Source organism: Plectropomus leopardus, chromosome 3 (genome assembly GCF_026936395.1).
Source record: "Plectropomus leopardus strain MGB_pleo_1.0 chromosome 3, ASM2693639v1, whole genome shotgun sequence".
Classification (NCBI taxonomy): domain Eukaryota; kingdom Metazoa; phylum Chordata; class Actinopteri; order Perciformes; family Serranidae; genus Plectropomus; species Plectropomus leopardus.
In genome coordinates, this window is record NC_142178.1 from 12,140,607 (window position 1) to 12,156,962 (window position 16,356).

At 39.8% G+C, this 16,356-nt stretch overlaps 1 protein-coding gene across 4 annotated transcripts in view; it reads right to left on the reverse strand.

Moving 5' to 3' along the window:
* Window positions 1-662: 662 nt before the first annotated feature.
* The window catches only part of LOC121941850 (inactive rhomboid protein 2-like), a 38,943-nt gene continuing 23,249 nt past the window's right edge, over window positions 663-16,356 (reverse strand). For all 4 annotated transcript variants that reach the window (XM_042484756.2, XM_088075612.1, XM_088075614.1 and 1 more), the window contains 10 exons: window positions 16,114-16,225; window positions 15,622-15,696; window positions 13,058-13,219; window positions 12,449-12,534; window positions 11,603-11,666; window positions 11,340-11,434; window positions 11,122-11,197; window positions 10,938-11,038; window positions 10,188-10,341; window positions 663-3,178 (listed from right to left, as the gene is read on the reverse strand). In XM_042484756.2, the coding sequence (XP_042340690.2) occupies window positions 2,747-3,178; window positions 10,188-10,341; window positions 10,938-11,038; window positions 11,122-11,197; window positions 11,340-11,434; window positions 11,603-11,666; window positions 12,449-12,534; window positions 13,058-13,219; window positions 15,622-15,696; window positions 16,114-16,225 (1,357 nt within the window). In that variant the 3' untranslated portion in view covers window positions 663-2,746. The remainder of the gene's footprint in view (window positions 3,179-10,187; window positions 10,342-10,937; window positions 11,039-11,121; window positions 11,198-11,339; window positions 11,435-11,602; window positions 11,667-12,448; window positions 12,535-13,057; window positions 13,220-15,621; window positions 15,697-16,113; window positions 16,226-16,356) is intronic.

Genomic DNA, 16,356 nt, shown 5'->3' on the forward strand with positions numbered 1-16,356 from the left:
CATTTTGAGTATTTTAAAGGATGAATATACAACATTCACAACATTAATATAGCAGCAAACAACTAGCTGCTATGTAAAGATGTAGTGGAGTAATGGTGTCCTGAGAGCAGGAAAAAATCATGGTTCCTCTGTGAGTGCTGTAATCTGAGCTTCTCTGTGGTTTGTTGTGGTACACGGGCCAGAAGCTCTGGTTAGCTAATTGCCGCTGCCCGCACTGTGTTTGATTAGCGCTGATATGAAGTATAGCGTCCACCCTCTGAATCCCCCAGGTGAACACTGCTCGTTCTGTTATTACTGTTGCCATTGTAAATACTGTTTGCGCTGTTAGCACTCTTAGGTGCAAGCCGCTAACACAGGCACCTCCATGTTGAGAGCCATATGCAAACAACCTACAGATCACTTGAGATAACAGTCTCACCAGACAGACCAATCAGTAGCTGTTTGGGAGAATTTCGGTCCAAGCTTTGAAAAGTTTTGTTACAGTTTATTGTGAAACGTAAAACATAAATTCAGGTCCATGAAAATATAATTTCTTGTTATTCTCACTCTATTTCTCTACTCAAGATATCTCTTAGGGTTAAAGCTCTCACTGGTATAGCGCCACAAGTACAGGAAATAGATAGTACCAACAGGAAATCAAATTTTTCTCTAACACACATAACCTCATTATTACTAGAGTGGCATTTATTTTGACACTGCCTTAACAAACAGATATTTTCACAAATAAAACTCAAAACGCAAAACAGAACAGTACCTTGACCACCAATTCCAATAAATAGAAAAGGGTAAAATGATTTGGTCCCAATGCAAACACAGCATTGTAACTGCGGCATTCAGTCATGACTGAAGATGTGGGCTGTGGCGGTTCAGATCAAACACTCACATGTCAAAAGGCACAGTGAAGAGGTTTCCTAAAAGATGTCCTATGTTTTAAACATTTGGCCTTTCCAATCTAATTACAGTGGTGTAAAAACTGATTGTCCAACACACAACGTTTTCTGTATTCCACAACTCATGTTCTCAACAACACCAGATGACAAGTGAGTCAGCTCCACTGACAAACTCATGTAATCTCATAACTCACTTAGTAACTCACATAATCCTCCACACAACAGTCATTACGGTGGCTTTCCTACAGCCGGGGCCAATGCATGCCAGAACCACAAACAACAAAACAAGGCAAAAGCTGGGAACCCATGGGAGAAAATCTTTCTAAAATATACTTATCACACTTACAGGCTGACATACCAGAACAGCAACAATGTACTGTGGGACATGAACCACAGCCCAAACTATCAGCTGCTAGCATCCTGACAAAAAGACATTTGTGAAAAGTGCACACGTAAGGGACAAGACTTTGACAAAAATCGTATGTCTGCATCAACACTATTAAAAACTGTTCAAAATCATCATTCTTGCATTGTTTTTGTCAAGGAGAGTATTGACAAATGTATGGTTAAAACAAAGCCTTTTTTTACGGTATATTTCACACACATTAAGGCTCAGGTGAAACATAAATGACATCTTGTGATCCTGTCACTGTTTGCTTTCACAGAGTCAAAAAATACAGTACAAAACTTACTTTGAGCTAACACAAACTGTCTGCTTTGATCGTTACTCCTGGAATAAATATCTTTTTCATTATTTTTTTAAACCAAATATACAAAATGGTTTAGGCACCACTGTGTTAGCAGACAAATATGTAGAGCTTGACTGAGAACGTGTGTGTGTGTGTGTGTGTGTGTGTGTGTGTGTGTGTGTGGCAGTGACTTACAGAAAACGAAAGGATTTAAGATCGTCATGCATATATAATCAGCACGTGTAGTTGCTTTGGTAGACTCGTTCGTCAGCATTCAGGAGCTTGATCATGAGCAGTGTGCAAAAGGAAAATTAGGCATCTTTGTAAAATGGCATAATCTGTTTAAGGCAACTAGTGGTTTCAGATAAAAATCTTACCTTAGTTGACCACTGATATTTTGCACCATTCCAGCTGCACAATTAATACTTTGAACACCTTGTTACCTTTAGCATAACATCTCACTGCTCCAAAGACATGCCGAGTGCATACATAGAAAACAGGGGAGATAAAAACAGTTCTTTCACGACTGTTAAAACGTAGAGAAGCTGCAGAACTGAATGACAGCATTTGTAGTGTTGAACCCAGTGTTACTGAAAACATGAGTTAGTGGCAGGAAGTGTCTAATGTATCTCAGTTTACTGAGCCACAAGATACCTGATGACCATCCCCGACATCAGCCTTCCTTTTAATCTCAGCTGGTTGTCGTCGATAAAAGGAAAAGTGATTGTAGGCCAGAGGTGATTCATTTAGCTTGTTCAATTTGTCTGGCTCCTTCAGGTCGAAGTCAGTGCCTCGCTCTGTAGATCTTTTCCTTTGGGTCGACCAAGCTCTGTGTAGTTTTAACGTCCTTAGAATCTTTTCCTGTCCTATGATTCTTAGGATCTGCTAGCCCATTAGCAAATTAACGCCCTGGGTAGTGCCAGGCTTGGCTGAGGATTATGCAGGTTGAGTAAAGTTTTACGGTACGGTGAGCAAGTCAGCAGGCTGTGGAGAGGAGACTGATTCAGCTCCACTCACATAGACTTCCATCAGGCCCTCTGATAAGGGTATAACAAACAAGACTGTCACATTATGAAGGCCACTGAGCTGATCTGGAACCAGCTGACCCGGTCATTGGTTAGAGGACAGTGGATCAGTAGCACAGCCACATCATCTGCAGCCTAGAGACTAGTGCACCACATCATTGATGTCATGGTCTATGTCATATTTTTCACAGAACTTGCTCGTGAAGGGCAGGCAGGTGAGATGCTCCAGCCAGTGCCAGTTAATCGGTTTTATGTAAAACCAAACAATGAGGGAGGAGAACAGCCCAATGTAGGCCAGCATGGAGACGGCGATTAGGATACGTTTCCGGTACTTGTCAAACGTCCCGAATGTGACATAGGGCAGGAAGGCGAAGGACAGCAGCATGCCGCTGAGAAAGCCGAAGATGTGCGCAATGTTGTCAATCCACGGCAGGAGGCCGCACAGGAAGAGGAAGAGGACGATGCCCAGCAGCTTGAGGAAGGCCTTCCATGGCTTCTCCAGCATCTGCCAACCTTGAAACAGCTCGACAAACAGGCAAGCGAGGAGTCCAAACTGAGACCCTGCTGGACCCACCTGGAGGGAGAGAACAAAAGAAGCATTTTAGAACCAACTTAACAAAGGAAAGATTTGAGTCTTACAGTGTTTTTATATTCCTGCTTACACAGAAAGCAACCCCCACATTGCATATACAAGATTCACATGTATGACTGAGCACTGGACACGCACACACACGCATCATCTCTGATGTGTACCGGTGATAACATGCATACATCCTGCTTACCAGTGACTCAGGGCTTTTGTGTGACCTTTATGTTACCTAAAAGCATTGATTTTTTACTTCAAATAACAGTGATTTGTATTCTAAACAGTGAGTACCTATTCCACTTGTCTGGTAGATAACACAAGCAGGTCGTATAGATTTTAGTTCTGATGTGTTACAATGGATTCTGTTCCTTGAGTTACTATGTTTTATATTTTAAATATTAAAGCAAAAGACAAATAAATGTTCATATCTGCTGCTTATGTTGTTTGCATGCTGCTGTAGGGGAAATACAGTCCTTTCAGGATTTCACAGGCTGTTTTTGTGATTGTTGCGGCCTGAAATGCACAATTTCACAGCAGCTTTTCTATGCATATTGCCTTACTTTTAGGCATTTTTTGCAATGACAATAAAGGGGGAAGTGAAAAATGCAAAAATATTTGTGATGCTGTCTCAGATTTGGAGCTCATTATTATCATTTCCCACATCATTTACCACAGAAATGGAAACTACTTGTGATTGGGGTGAGGTGACTGTCACAGGCGCAGCAGTAGTCTCATGATAATCAGAGAGAGAGAGAGAGAGAGAGAGAGAGAGAGAGAGAGAGAGAGAGAGACAGAGAGAGACAGAGAGAGAGACAGAGAGAGAGACTTGAGGGGTTGCGTGAATCATTACACTACATGCAGCTCCACAAAGAAATCAAGTTTTAACATTACTCATTTTAAATAGTCAAGTTGCTGTCACTGGACAAAATGTAAGGTTGGCGGAATTCAGAGGGTTTGGCTGAATCTGCTATAATTGTTGCGATCACAACATTATGAAATCCTGGAGGGACTGTTTCCAGTCCCTCCAGGATTTCCCTATGGGATTCAAGGGTGTTCCCAGGCCAGCTGAAATACATAATCCCTCCAGTATAGTGTAATCTAGGTCTACCCAGAGACTTCTTACCAGTTCGAGACACCCAGAAAACCTCTAACAGGAGGTGCCCAAGAGGCATCCCAATCAGATGCCCTTACCACCTCAACTGGCCCCTTGTGACACAAAGGAGCAGTGGCTCTACTTTGAGCTCCCTCTGGATGTCTCAGCTCCTCACCCTATTGGTACGGCTAAACCCAGACACCCTACAGAAACAATTTATTTTGGCTGCTAGTATCTGTGATCTCATTCTTTTGGTCAGTACCAAAAGCTCCCGCAGTGAGGGTCTCAATGCAGATGGACTGGTCAGTCAAGAGCTTTGCCGGTTCAGCTCCCTCTTCACCACCATGGTCTGGCCGTATGGGAACAGTACATATGGGACAGTATTTTAGGTAACAATGATTTAAACAGACTCATTGTGACCAGATCTCAGGCTTCATGAGATGTGTGGAAGAAGTCTGGTATGAGCCCTGGGTCATGCAGTAAAGGTGAGCAGATTACAGTGATGTCAGGGCTGAGTTTGGAGGCTTGGCCTGGTCAGAGGCAGATGGCTAATCTGTGAAGACGTTAAACTCCCACAAACAGAAAAGGAGCATGGCACAGCGCTCCTCCACCCACACAGGCCAGACACGCAGGCTGACACGTTCCTGACACACGCCGTGGTCACTCACTGGTGGCTGAGACAGACAGTACTGGAACAGATGTTAAGAGATGGGACAGTGACTGGGAGGACACTGCTGCTGACCAGCTCATTATTAGGCCGTTACTTAGTAATGCACATTAACCAGTGGGAATTGATGCACGATTAACTATTTTATTTTACTATTGCAGTGCCCTATTTAGACTTAGTGACTAATATTTAATTATTTATTTATTAATATATATTAATAAACAGGGAGTTTGCAATTTTTTCTTCCCACGTATAATGTTTCTATAATGCTTGTGTGTGTGTATGTCAAGGAAGAGGCGTTGCCATCCATTTTCAATTCACTAAAAACTACAAAATGATAGAATTCTGGTTTCATAATTATTTCTTCTACTGTGCATTTCATTTATAATGTTAATTCTAAATGCTTATAGCCTATACTTCTGATTTTCTGGAAATGTTTTATTTTTCAACACAACGCTTGGGTCCATACTTCTATGATTTATGTGGACTCACTATCAATTTTACAAGTGACGCATCAGCTGACATTGATTAGATTCCAAAAGGTAACTTAATTGATTTTGATAAATATGTGCAATATACTTTATAGCAGGGCAATACGGAGAAAATCAAATCTCTGTATCGATATTGCAACAATATTGGAGGGTTATCGGTGACTAAGCAGGTAAAAGAAAATAAGAGAAACGCTCAAACAGTCTGGAAAGTTCAGAGAATTACATCGCTTTTCTGTAACTCAGCCTTTATAACTAGGGAACAACAGTAATTACTATATTATGATATTTTAAAAAATTAAGAAAATGTGTAGTCTAAAGTAACAATATTGATATATTATTGATATATTGACAAACCCTAGTATGCTTGAGTATTTATTCCCTAAACTGAGCGGAACTAAGTTAAGGTTGTTGTATAGCGAGTGGGTAATTATTGCGAAAATAAGCTCAGGCAAAGCTAAGGGATAGCGGATCATCCTTAAAATTATTTTATCACTTTTGCTAAGTGTCTGCAAACTGGATCCACAGCGATGGTTGGCTATCCATAGCAAATCTTCAGAAATACCATAGAAGTAGAATACATTTCATATATTTCCTCTCTATGTATTTCAGAATGAAGTATTCAACAAAGCCATGTGATAAAGTCACATATAACAAGGTATACTTCAGCTACCATCAGTATAACGTTTAGTCAGCTCACATGTTTTCAATCAGACTGGCTGTCCTCCTAAATCTAATTCCTCATGGCAAGTGACAATAGTATGATTTCCACTTGCACTTTCAGGTGAACATATTTACAGTTCATAAAAGTTTAAAGATCTGATCAAACAGCCACAAGACTGTAAATATAGTTCTGTGTTTTCTCAAATGGAACCATGAAACCTTTTACGATACTTCAGTGCACATTGCTCTGAAGATCTATGACTTTTTATCTCTTTTTTTAAAATTGTATTTCTTTTGCTTGTCAGAGGAGTTTTAGGAGTAGAAACTGAAGCTGCTGTACTTTCACAATTCTTTCGATCTGCTTTACTTGTGAGAATTATCCTTCTTCCAGTCACAGCTGCCACAGGGTCTCCTTAACTCAACAGTTGAAGGATAATCCACTTAAACTGATTCCTTAAGCGTCTTGACCGCCCTGTGTTGTGCCTCGCATGTGCTTCCTCTGGTTATTCCTGGTGTGTGAAGAGCTGTGAGCTGGTCGGTGCTAAGCAGAGCTGGGTGGTGGGATTTCTGTCTCTCACGTCAAGGTACGTCATTCTGACATCCACCTCATGTCACACCACTACATTATCAGATGAGAGCACCTGGTGTCGATTCACGACGAAGTTAACAGACGTCTCGAGGACATAAATACAAAGGCAAAATAAAATCTGTCATTATTTAAGAATTGAGGGTTTGTTTTCCTTACCGACCACATTTGTCCATTAACTCTTACAGTTGACTCTTTCATAGGTGTGCCAGGAGGAGCCTTTGAGTTCACAAAGGTGTACAGAACAGAGGCATCAGCAGACAAGTCTCGTCTTTTCCAACAATTGTTTTTGTTGAAAAGAAAAATGTAATCCCACTCAGTAAGTACCGTAGCAGTGGCCTTTGTGAACTCACACAATGGCATTAGTCTAATCTCTGAAAGGGGAAAGTTGGATATACAGACACACTGAAGAGAACAGACGTGCCAGTAAAAAGTAGGTAATCCAGACTGTGTTCTTTTCGTCCGCTGAGTAATTTGCACGGATAAACATGTTTGTTTTATTTGCAAAGATTATTCTTTGATTTACAAACTTTTATAAGGGTCAAGTTACATCAAGAACAGACAAAGGCATTGTTGCAGTTTCCAGCTTGTTATGCTTTCGGAAATGATGGCTAATACATTTTCATGTGTATTAGATACCAGATGATCTCCGGCCTTATTCTAATATAATCTCCCTGTATGTATGGCATAAACGTGTGTCTAATGTGAGTCACTCACAAAGAGAAGATAAAAAGACTACGAGTGATCAGAGTGTTTTAAAAATGTGTGCTGACATCAACCTAATTAGTGGAGTTGACTAAGCAACCACCCTCTCTCAGACACTCACCAACTTAATCTTGTGTGCCGAGAGGATTGCTTCAGCTTTCGATCAGCAAAGTTTCCAACAGCATCAGTGGATTAATTAGGGTAACAATGTTTAAATAAAACACATAAAGCTTCATCCTGCAGGTGTGAAGACAGGTCCACGTCAGCAGAAATCATATCGTGTGTGCAAGGTTCTCAAGTTTTTGTCTTTTAGCCTTTTCTCGAGACAGTTTCCTTTTGTCTCTTTAGGATTTTTCTTTTGACAGGTGAATACATAGACTGTATAAAAGAATTGGACGTAGTCTCCTCGTCTGAAACGTGAAGCCAATGTGGAAGTATCTTAAACCTACATTCTTTCTAATGAGCAGCAGGAGATAACTCCACTGGTTGCAAAAAGAAGTCCAATAGTGTGTAAGTCAGTGAGAAAATGACCTGACTTCTCACTTGATTTATTACCTCAGTAAACGTTTTCCTGATAACTTTATGGTCTCAATTGCTAGTTTCAAGTCTTATTTAATACAACATAAAGTTCATTTATTAAATTATGACCCCATAGACAATAAAGCAGGGTTCTCAATAAGATCCTCCCCTCGCGTCTCCACAGCTCCACCCTTTCTTCCAAATATGAGCACTTCTGCCACCCAAAAATAAATAAATAAATAAACAAGAAAATTAAGAAAATGCCAAACTTGAGACTTCAAAACAGTCGTCCATCAACCAATGGGTGACGTCACAGTGGCTACAACCATTTCTTTTATACAATCTGTGGCTGTATCCATTTAACTATATGCGACTTTCACGTTTGGCAAAATGTATCATTGAAAATGTTTGTTTCTTTTTAAACACTCACTCAGTTTTAGCTACTTTTGTTTAACATTGCAGAGACATCAAAAAAGCATGCTGGTAACTCATATGATGTGCTAATATGTGAAGTCCTGACTGATTATTTGTTGGTACAGTGATAATGATTTTCTTGTTAAATCTGATATTCTACAGGTGCCAGTCTTTGTTTGTGCAGCGGGGTATCATGTTCCTGTTTACTATTTGGTTCATCTATTTATTCAAGACAAGTTGCTGCCGACAGAATCAAAACCAAGTTCTGGTCTCTGTTGGTGACTGTCAGTACAAGTTCTTTTCATGCTTCATGTTTCTTCTACATTTATTTTAATTTTTGAGAGGTGGTTAGAGACTTGTAGTCTAAAACTAACAAATCGTGGTGATGTGGTTAACCCTCGGCTGGATGACACTGCTCTCTACATATGGATGACTAAGCTACAGAAAAGTGGTCTCATAATTTGCATAATGTGTTGTCCATGTAAGCTAATTTTCTCCATGAGGTGTTTCCAGTGCCCCTCCAGACCGTTCTAGATGGTAGCAGTCACGTCTGCTCTAATAATCCCCAGAATGAAAAACTCTCCCCTCAAGTAAGTGAGCCAAGGTAAGCTGAGCTAAGCCACTAAGTGGGAATAGCAGACAAACTTACAGTGGAAATGTGCTGAAAATTTTTAGCTTTCAATAAACATTTTGTAACAAAAACTGTTGGTGTCTTGGTTCATGTGTCACATTCAGACCAGATTTAGCAGCTATTAAGTCCAAATAAAGCAATGGCACCGAAAAGAAAAAAGCATCATGTACCAACAGTCTGACTGTTGAAGGCAGCAGCTTTGGGTCTTAAATTCATTCAAAGAATGTTACAGGATTTTGGATGTTAAGAGCATAGGTCCATGTCTCACGTTTGCCTCACAGCTTAACATCCCAGACATTTGAAAAGCTCAGAGATCAGTATGACATGCATGTATTGACTGTGTGCATGTGAGTGCTTAACTAATGAATAAATCAGCTTGTATTGAAAATCTCTTTGAAAGATAAGCTGTTTTTCCTCTTCTCAGGTTCTCCTTAAGTTTGTGAGCCTGGAAAGTTACAGCAAATTATCTTGCCTTACATATATGTACATAAAGAATAAGACAACAGAGTATGTGGATATATATGTATATATATATATATATATATATATATATATATATATATATATATATATATATATATAGATAGAGAGAGAGAGAGAGAGAAAGATAGAGATATAGATAGATAGATAGATAGATAGAGATATAGATGCTCGAATACATCCATGCTCAGTTAAAGGGGGCATGTGAATATATATATATATGTGCATGAGTCTTATCATGTGAAGTTGTCAGTTTGGAAGTCAGGTCTGATTAAAAAAAGACTTTCTTCAAAGTGCCCTTACTACTTTTATACTATTACTATTTACTATTACCTATACACACAGATAGGTTAAAAAAGGTAAGTTTACAAAAAGAGGAAACAGTTTTTCTACTACTGCTTGTAGACATGGCAAGAAGAGCTGATGTTATTAGGCAATGTCTGACCTGTGGCACTTTTTCATAGTTTAAAAAACCAAACTTTCCACGATACAAGAACAAGGAACGACTGGTTCTCGGGGGACCTCCCCACTGGGAAGCTGATCTCAGAAAGACCAACAACGCCTATCTGTCATCTTGCTAACAATTTAATAATCCTGCTACAGTCTGTAAGCCAGATCAACTGCCAAAACAGTAAGTGTGCAAGCGTCCCAAGTTAGCACCTGCAGGCTTTTCAGTCTACTGTATAATGTGTTCATTTGATTAGTTTGTGTGCATTTTATGCGTGTGTAAGAATTTATGTGAAGAACTCACCTCAGCTCTGTAGGGCAGGAACAGGGCGGAGGCGAGGTTTCCAGTGATACCGCTGAGGATGTAAATGATGGAGATACGGACCCAACCTGCCAGCTTCTCCAGGTCTCTCAGTATGGTCATCTGGAACACCACCGACACCACGCAGTGTAGCAGCCTACACACACACACACACACACACACACATCATAGAATTACACATCTGTGCAGTCTGCTGATAATTTAATTAGTGCATTGCATCAAATATGCATTTTTTACGCACACTGCAAACGTCTGAAAATTTTCCCAAAAGCTTCCATTGCCTATTTGCTTGTTTAAAGAGCGGACCTGAGGGATTTCCCATGTGCCTAGTATTAGCACTAAGCATCAGTATGCATGTGAGTGAGCAGCTCACTGGGGCCTTATTTCAAAATATTTCATTTAGTTTGGATCCTGAAGGATGCTGACAATGAAACCACGCTCGGTAATCATTGCAAACGACTGAAATGGCTCATTGACTCAGCGTAATAGGCTTTACACTTTGTCAAAGCATATTAAACATTCTCTCCATGCCATTAAGCAGCTATGAAGTGTTACTTTTGCAGTGGTTACATCTATACTTGAATGTCTGACTCAGCTGAAACCCAGAAAATAAAACAAATTAAAAAAAAGAAATAAAAAATTTAAGAGATGCACCTAAATGTATTTAAAATATTTACTTTGAGCGATATTCAACCTTTGTGTAGGGATGTTTTTGCAGGGTGTGGTGCATACCCAGCATGGAGGAAGAGAGAGAGCCAGAGACGGTAGAACTGATCAGGAACGTCGGGATTGAGGAAGGGCAACAAGCCACACACATCATCTAGACAGTGGACCTGCACAAGAGAAGTATAAGGGTTAAGAAATATACTGATACGCTAACAAACACACGCACATAACACATGCGCACACACACTACCTGAGAGCAGAGTGTGGCCTCCTCGTGGAAGTAACCATGCATGAAAGCGCAAAATTCTCTGGTCGTGATCTCACATCTACAGGATGGACAAGCAAAATGCAGTTCAAATTTTCTCCAGATGAAGTCACAATGCATTGGGTAAACAGTGGGACAGTATGTAGACGATGATATCTGCAGGCCTTGAAGCCAATAAATAACTTCCAGCCCACATGTCTCACCTGCCCTTAGTTCCTATGCAGCAAGGCCGTCCCTTGATGTTACAGTCCATGTGTGTGTAGCCTGTGTGGTTCCACTGCTTGGGATATGTACACACCTGATGAAGAACAAACAATGAGCCTTTACACAGACATACTGCACAATAGTCCGTGTCTTTATTTGACTTGTGGTGTAGATCTCAGACACAGAAAGCAGCATTAAAAAAATGTTTTGAAGAAAGCTAGCATAGAAAATTCATTTTCAAATGAGTAGCAGTGTCCCTCACCGGCCACTGGGTGATGTCATCCGGCCATGTATGAGGCTCTGCAGAGGCAGGCTCCTCACACACTCTGATCACAACATGCAACACACAAGCACAAAAAAAAGACATGAAATGAAAATCAAACTTTGGCACTTAAAAATCCACAATGACAACTTACTTGATTTGTATTAATACTTACGGCCTTTACAATCTGGGGTCGTCACAAATGAACAACACAAAAATCAAAACTATTCATACCAGCAGCGATGCAAACTTGCGACAGTTCCAACATTTTGTTAAGTATAAAGGTTTTGATACTAATACTCCAGTGATGCAAATTTGTGACAACTACCATGCTAACCCAGAGCAGGTTCTGTCAGCCTGTCCGAGGTAAGTTGTTGTACAGCCTAATGTACTGTAAGCTGTTTTATTCCTTTAAGCAAAAATGCTCTGAGTGAGTCTGAGGTCTCTCTGTAAAAAATTTACAAAGTGTTTGTGTCTGTGGCTTTTATTGTGAATGGTAAGAACAGAGGAAGTGGATCTGGTATGCTCTGCTTTTGTTAAGCTTGACAATACAGTATTACTGCCTTTGTTTGGATTACAGACGCATCATACTGTTTTATAATCGTCATAATTATAGGCATACTGTGATTGGTTGATGCCATTATTTACAGTGTGAAAGCTCTGAAAAATACTAATCTAATTAAAAAAAATACATCACCACTTAATATTCACTGTCTGTGTGAGGGTACCCACCTCAAAAAATATATATTGATGTGCAGTTTACATGCGCAGAAAAATCGCCCCGATGTGTCAGGGTCTCAAGTGTTCTTATGTCAAGTGGCATAATTATCAAATGCATATTCTCACCTGGGATCCTGGTGACAAACAGAACCAGAGGACCTGGGGATGTCCACCTGCTCGTTGCTCCATTTAATAAAGGTGGCCAGCGTCTCCTGCACAGTTATTTTTGTTTTCAATGTTAGCATTTGTTTCTTGGAATAACAAGGGAAATAAATATTAAACAGAAGAGTAAATGTTTTGTGTAGCCACTGTAAAGCATATAAATATCAGTTAAATCTTAATATATCTTAACTTTTGCCTACAAGCGACTTAGAAATATCTTTTTATTGAGAAAAGTGAATGTAACATTTAAATCTTGTTGCACTTACACCTTAAGACTTTTGACTAATATAATTAGTGTAATGGCAAAAACTATGAGGAGGTATGCAAAGAATGGAGATAAGATGCTTACAGATAATAACTTCATGTGGAGGTGTGTGTTAAAGAGTGTGTTTTTTGTGTTGTCTGTGGCTATAAGTGTGTAATTTTAGCATACTGAATTTCCTTTTGAGGTTTTCAATTGCAACTTCTTGCGCATATCCACGGGCTTTGCATGACTTCTTTCTTAAACTGAAGCAAGGTTTCTCTATCGCAGAACTTATATGACCGGTAAGAAGGTGCAGATGAACTGCTTACAGAGCAGTCGGAGCTGTGGGTCTGCACACATCCCGAGTTGTCATTCTGAACGCAGCAGCCAGACTCTCTCTCCTGATCTTTGGCCTTCTGGATCAGACTGACTATCTGTGTGTCCTGACGGATGCATGGTGAGAACTTGGCTCCCAGGTGGATCAGGTCATCCTGAAAAGTGGAGCAAATTATGTAAAGACACACAAACATAGCAACCCACACACCATAAAACCCCAAACCATAAAATCCACTCCTCCTTGCATGTGTTATTTCTAGATGTAGATTACATGTTTCAGTCTTTTAATAAGTCTTAAAAAAGTGCGTGCAGGACTGACTACTTGAGACTTTGTCCAGTGAGATCTCACATTTTAATGCAGGAAAAAATATCTGTATAAAAAACCATCTGTATATATCTTACATTTTTAAGGAAATAACTTTGTAGACTGTGGGGAAAAAATGTCACTAAAGCCAGCGTGGGCGAAGACTAAGGCTAAAGCTTGATGAGAACACCAGCATATGACAGGAAATGCAGTAAGTGATAAAGTCACACATTTATGAAGGTGTAACCCTGTATCACACAAGGCAGAAAGTGTCCGGTGTCACCCAAGTGACACACTAGACTGTGACACAAAAAGGGAAAGTGCTGGCACCCTGTTTCAATAATTATGTTTTATCTTTTCATTTTTTTTTGTTTTGTTCTTTTACTTTTAGGCTCTGTGGTAACATCAATGTTTGGACACACCTTCTCGTCTAAAAGTTTTTCTTTATTTTTATCATTTTCTACATCATAAATGAATACTGGAGACATTAAAACTATTAAAGAACACTTATGGGATTATATAGTAAACAAAAAGTGTCAAACAAACCAGAATGTTTTATATTTTAGATTCTTCAAAGTAGCCACCTTTTGCCCTTATGACAGCTTTGCACACTTCTGACATTCTCTCGATCAGATTTATGAGATAGTCACCTGGAAGGGTTTTCAAACAGTCTTGAAGGAGTTCCCAGAGGTGCTGAGCACTTGTTGGCTGCTTTGCCTTCACTCTGCAGTCCAACTCATCCCAAACCATTTTAATTTGGTTTAGGTCGGGTGATTGTGGAGGCCAGGTCATCTGATGCAGCACTCCATCACTCTCCTTCGTGGTCAAATAGCCCTTACGTAGCCTGGAGGTGTCTTTTGGGTCATTGTCCTGTTGAAAACCAAATGATGGTCCCACCAAGCGCAAACCAGATGGGATGGCATGTTGCTGCAGGATGCTGTGGTAGCCATACTGGTTAAGTGTGCCTTGAATTTTGAATAAATCCCCAACAGTGTCACCAGCAAAGCACCCCCACGCCATCACACTTCCTCCGCCATGCTTCACGGTGGGAACCACACATGTAGAAACCATCCGCTCACCCTTTCTGCGTCTCACAAAGACATGCCAGGTAGAACCAAAAATCTCAAATTTCGACTCATCCAAAGTACAGATTTCCAGTGGTCTAATGTCCATTCCTTGTGTTCCTTGGCCCAAACAAGCCTCTTCTTGTTGTTGTTCTTCCTCAGTAGTGGCTTCTTTGTAGCAATTCGACCATAAAGGCCTGATTCACGCAGTCTCCTCTCAACATTTGATGTTGAGATGCGTCTGCTACTTGAACTCTGTGATGCATTGATGTGGGCTCTAATCTGAGATGCTGTTAATTTGCAGTTTCTGAGGCTGGTAACTCTAATGAATTTATCCTCTGCAGCAGAGGTATCTCTTGGTCTTCCTTTCCTGGGGCGGTCCTCATGAGAGTCAGTTTCATCATAGGGTTTGATGGTTTTAGCTACTGCACTTGAGGATACATCCAAAGTTCTTGAAATTTTCTTTATTGACTGATCTTCATGTCTTACAGCAATGATGGACTGTCGTTTCTCTTTACTTAGTTGAGTAGCTCTTGCCACAATATGGATTAGAACAGTAGTTGAATAGGGCTTTTCACTGTATAGAAGTGTGTGCCCACCGTACCTCTGCACAACACAACTGATGGTCTCAAACACATTAAGGAATTCCACAAATTAGCTCTTGAGAGGGCACACCCGTTAACTGAAAACCCTTCCAGGTGACTATCTCTTGAATCTAAACGAGAGAATGTCAGAAGTATGCAAAGCTGTCATAAAGGCAAAAGGTGGCTACTTTGAAGAATCTAAAATATAAAACATATTCTGGTTTAGTTGACACTTTTTGTTCACTACATAATCCCATAGGTGTTCTTTCATAGTTTTGATGTCTCCAGTATTCATTTACGATGTAGAAAATGATAAAAATAAAGAAAAACTATTAGATGAGAAGGTGTGTCAAAACTTTTGACTGGTACTGTATGCAGCAATGTTCTTTAATATGCACAGTCCCTGTCATATAAACTAATAAACTAAGGTGAATTACTTGCAATCTTTTCATTTTAGATAGAAGCAAACAACATTATAGGTACGAGTTCCCTGAGGTTTTGGACATAAAAATCCAATCTAATCTAATGCACGTGTCCATCTAAGTACAAACTGAAAAACATACAGCGTAATGAAGCAGCTAAAATGAGACCACAAAGAGACTCACAGAGCTCGGACCAATCCAGAAGTTTTCCTGTTGGATATATTTGACACTCTCATAAATGCCTTTGTTCTTCAGCACCTACAGAGGGCGACAGAGTCACATAGTCAGAAATAGATCTGCAAAATATATTAAATGGAGGTTCCAAAACATCAAAGGTATACTTTTATTTATGATTTGTGAGTTACAGATAATTAAAAACAGTTTGTCTCTTAAATGCATCTTTGTGTTTGATGATATGTTTGCTTGGATTAAAAAAAAGAAGAGAGAGATCGCTTTTTATGTTGTTTTCAATATTTAATGCTTTCAGCCGTGTATTGATTGAGCAGAGTGTGTAAGTGCATCCAAATAGCATAGCTTCTACACAAAAAGCATTAACCAAGCACTTTGACACAACAAACAGCAGGATGCATACCTGTTTTTGGTAGTAAAACGCAATTAATCGTGTCAAAAGATTTCAAACTCACAGTATGCCTTTAAGTTTTGAGCTTGGCTCACCAGTTCAGACGTAGAATGTTGTGCAAACCCCACAGGGGCAAATCCGTATGTACAACAGGCCAGCAAAGTGATGACTATATGGACAAACGTGATCCAGTAGGAAAAGTAGGGCCTGTAATACACAGAGAGAACCACTGTAAATAAGGTGAAAATCATAACAAGTCAACGCTGTGTCAGTCCTGCTCAAACTTAACATTAAAATGAAAAAATGTATCTTTAGTCAAATAACTATGCATAAAAGAC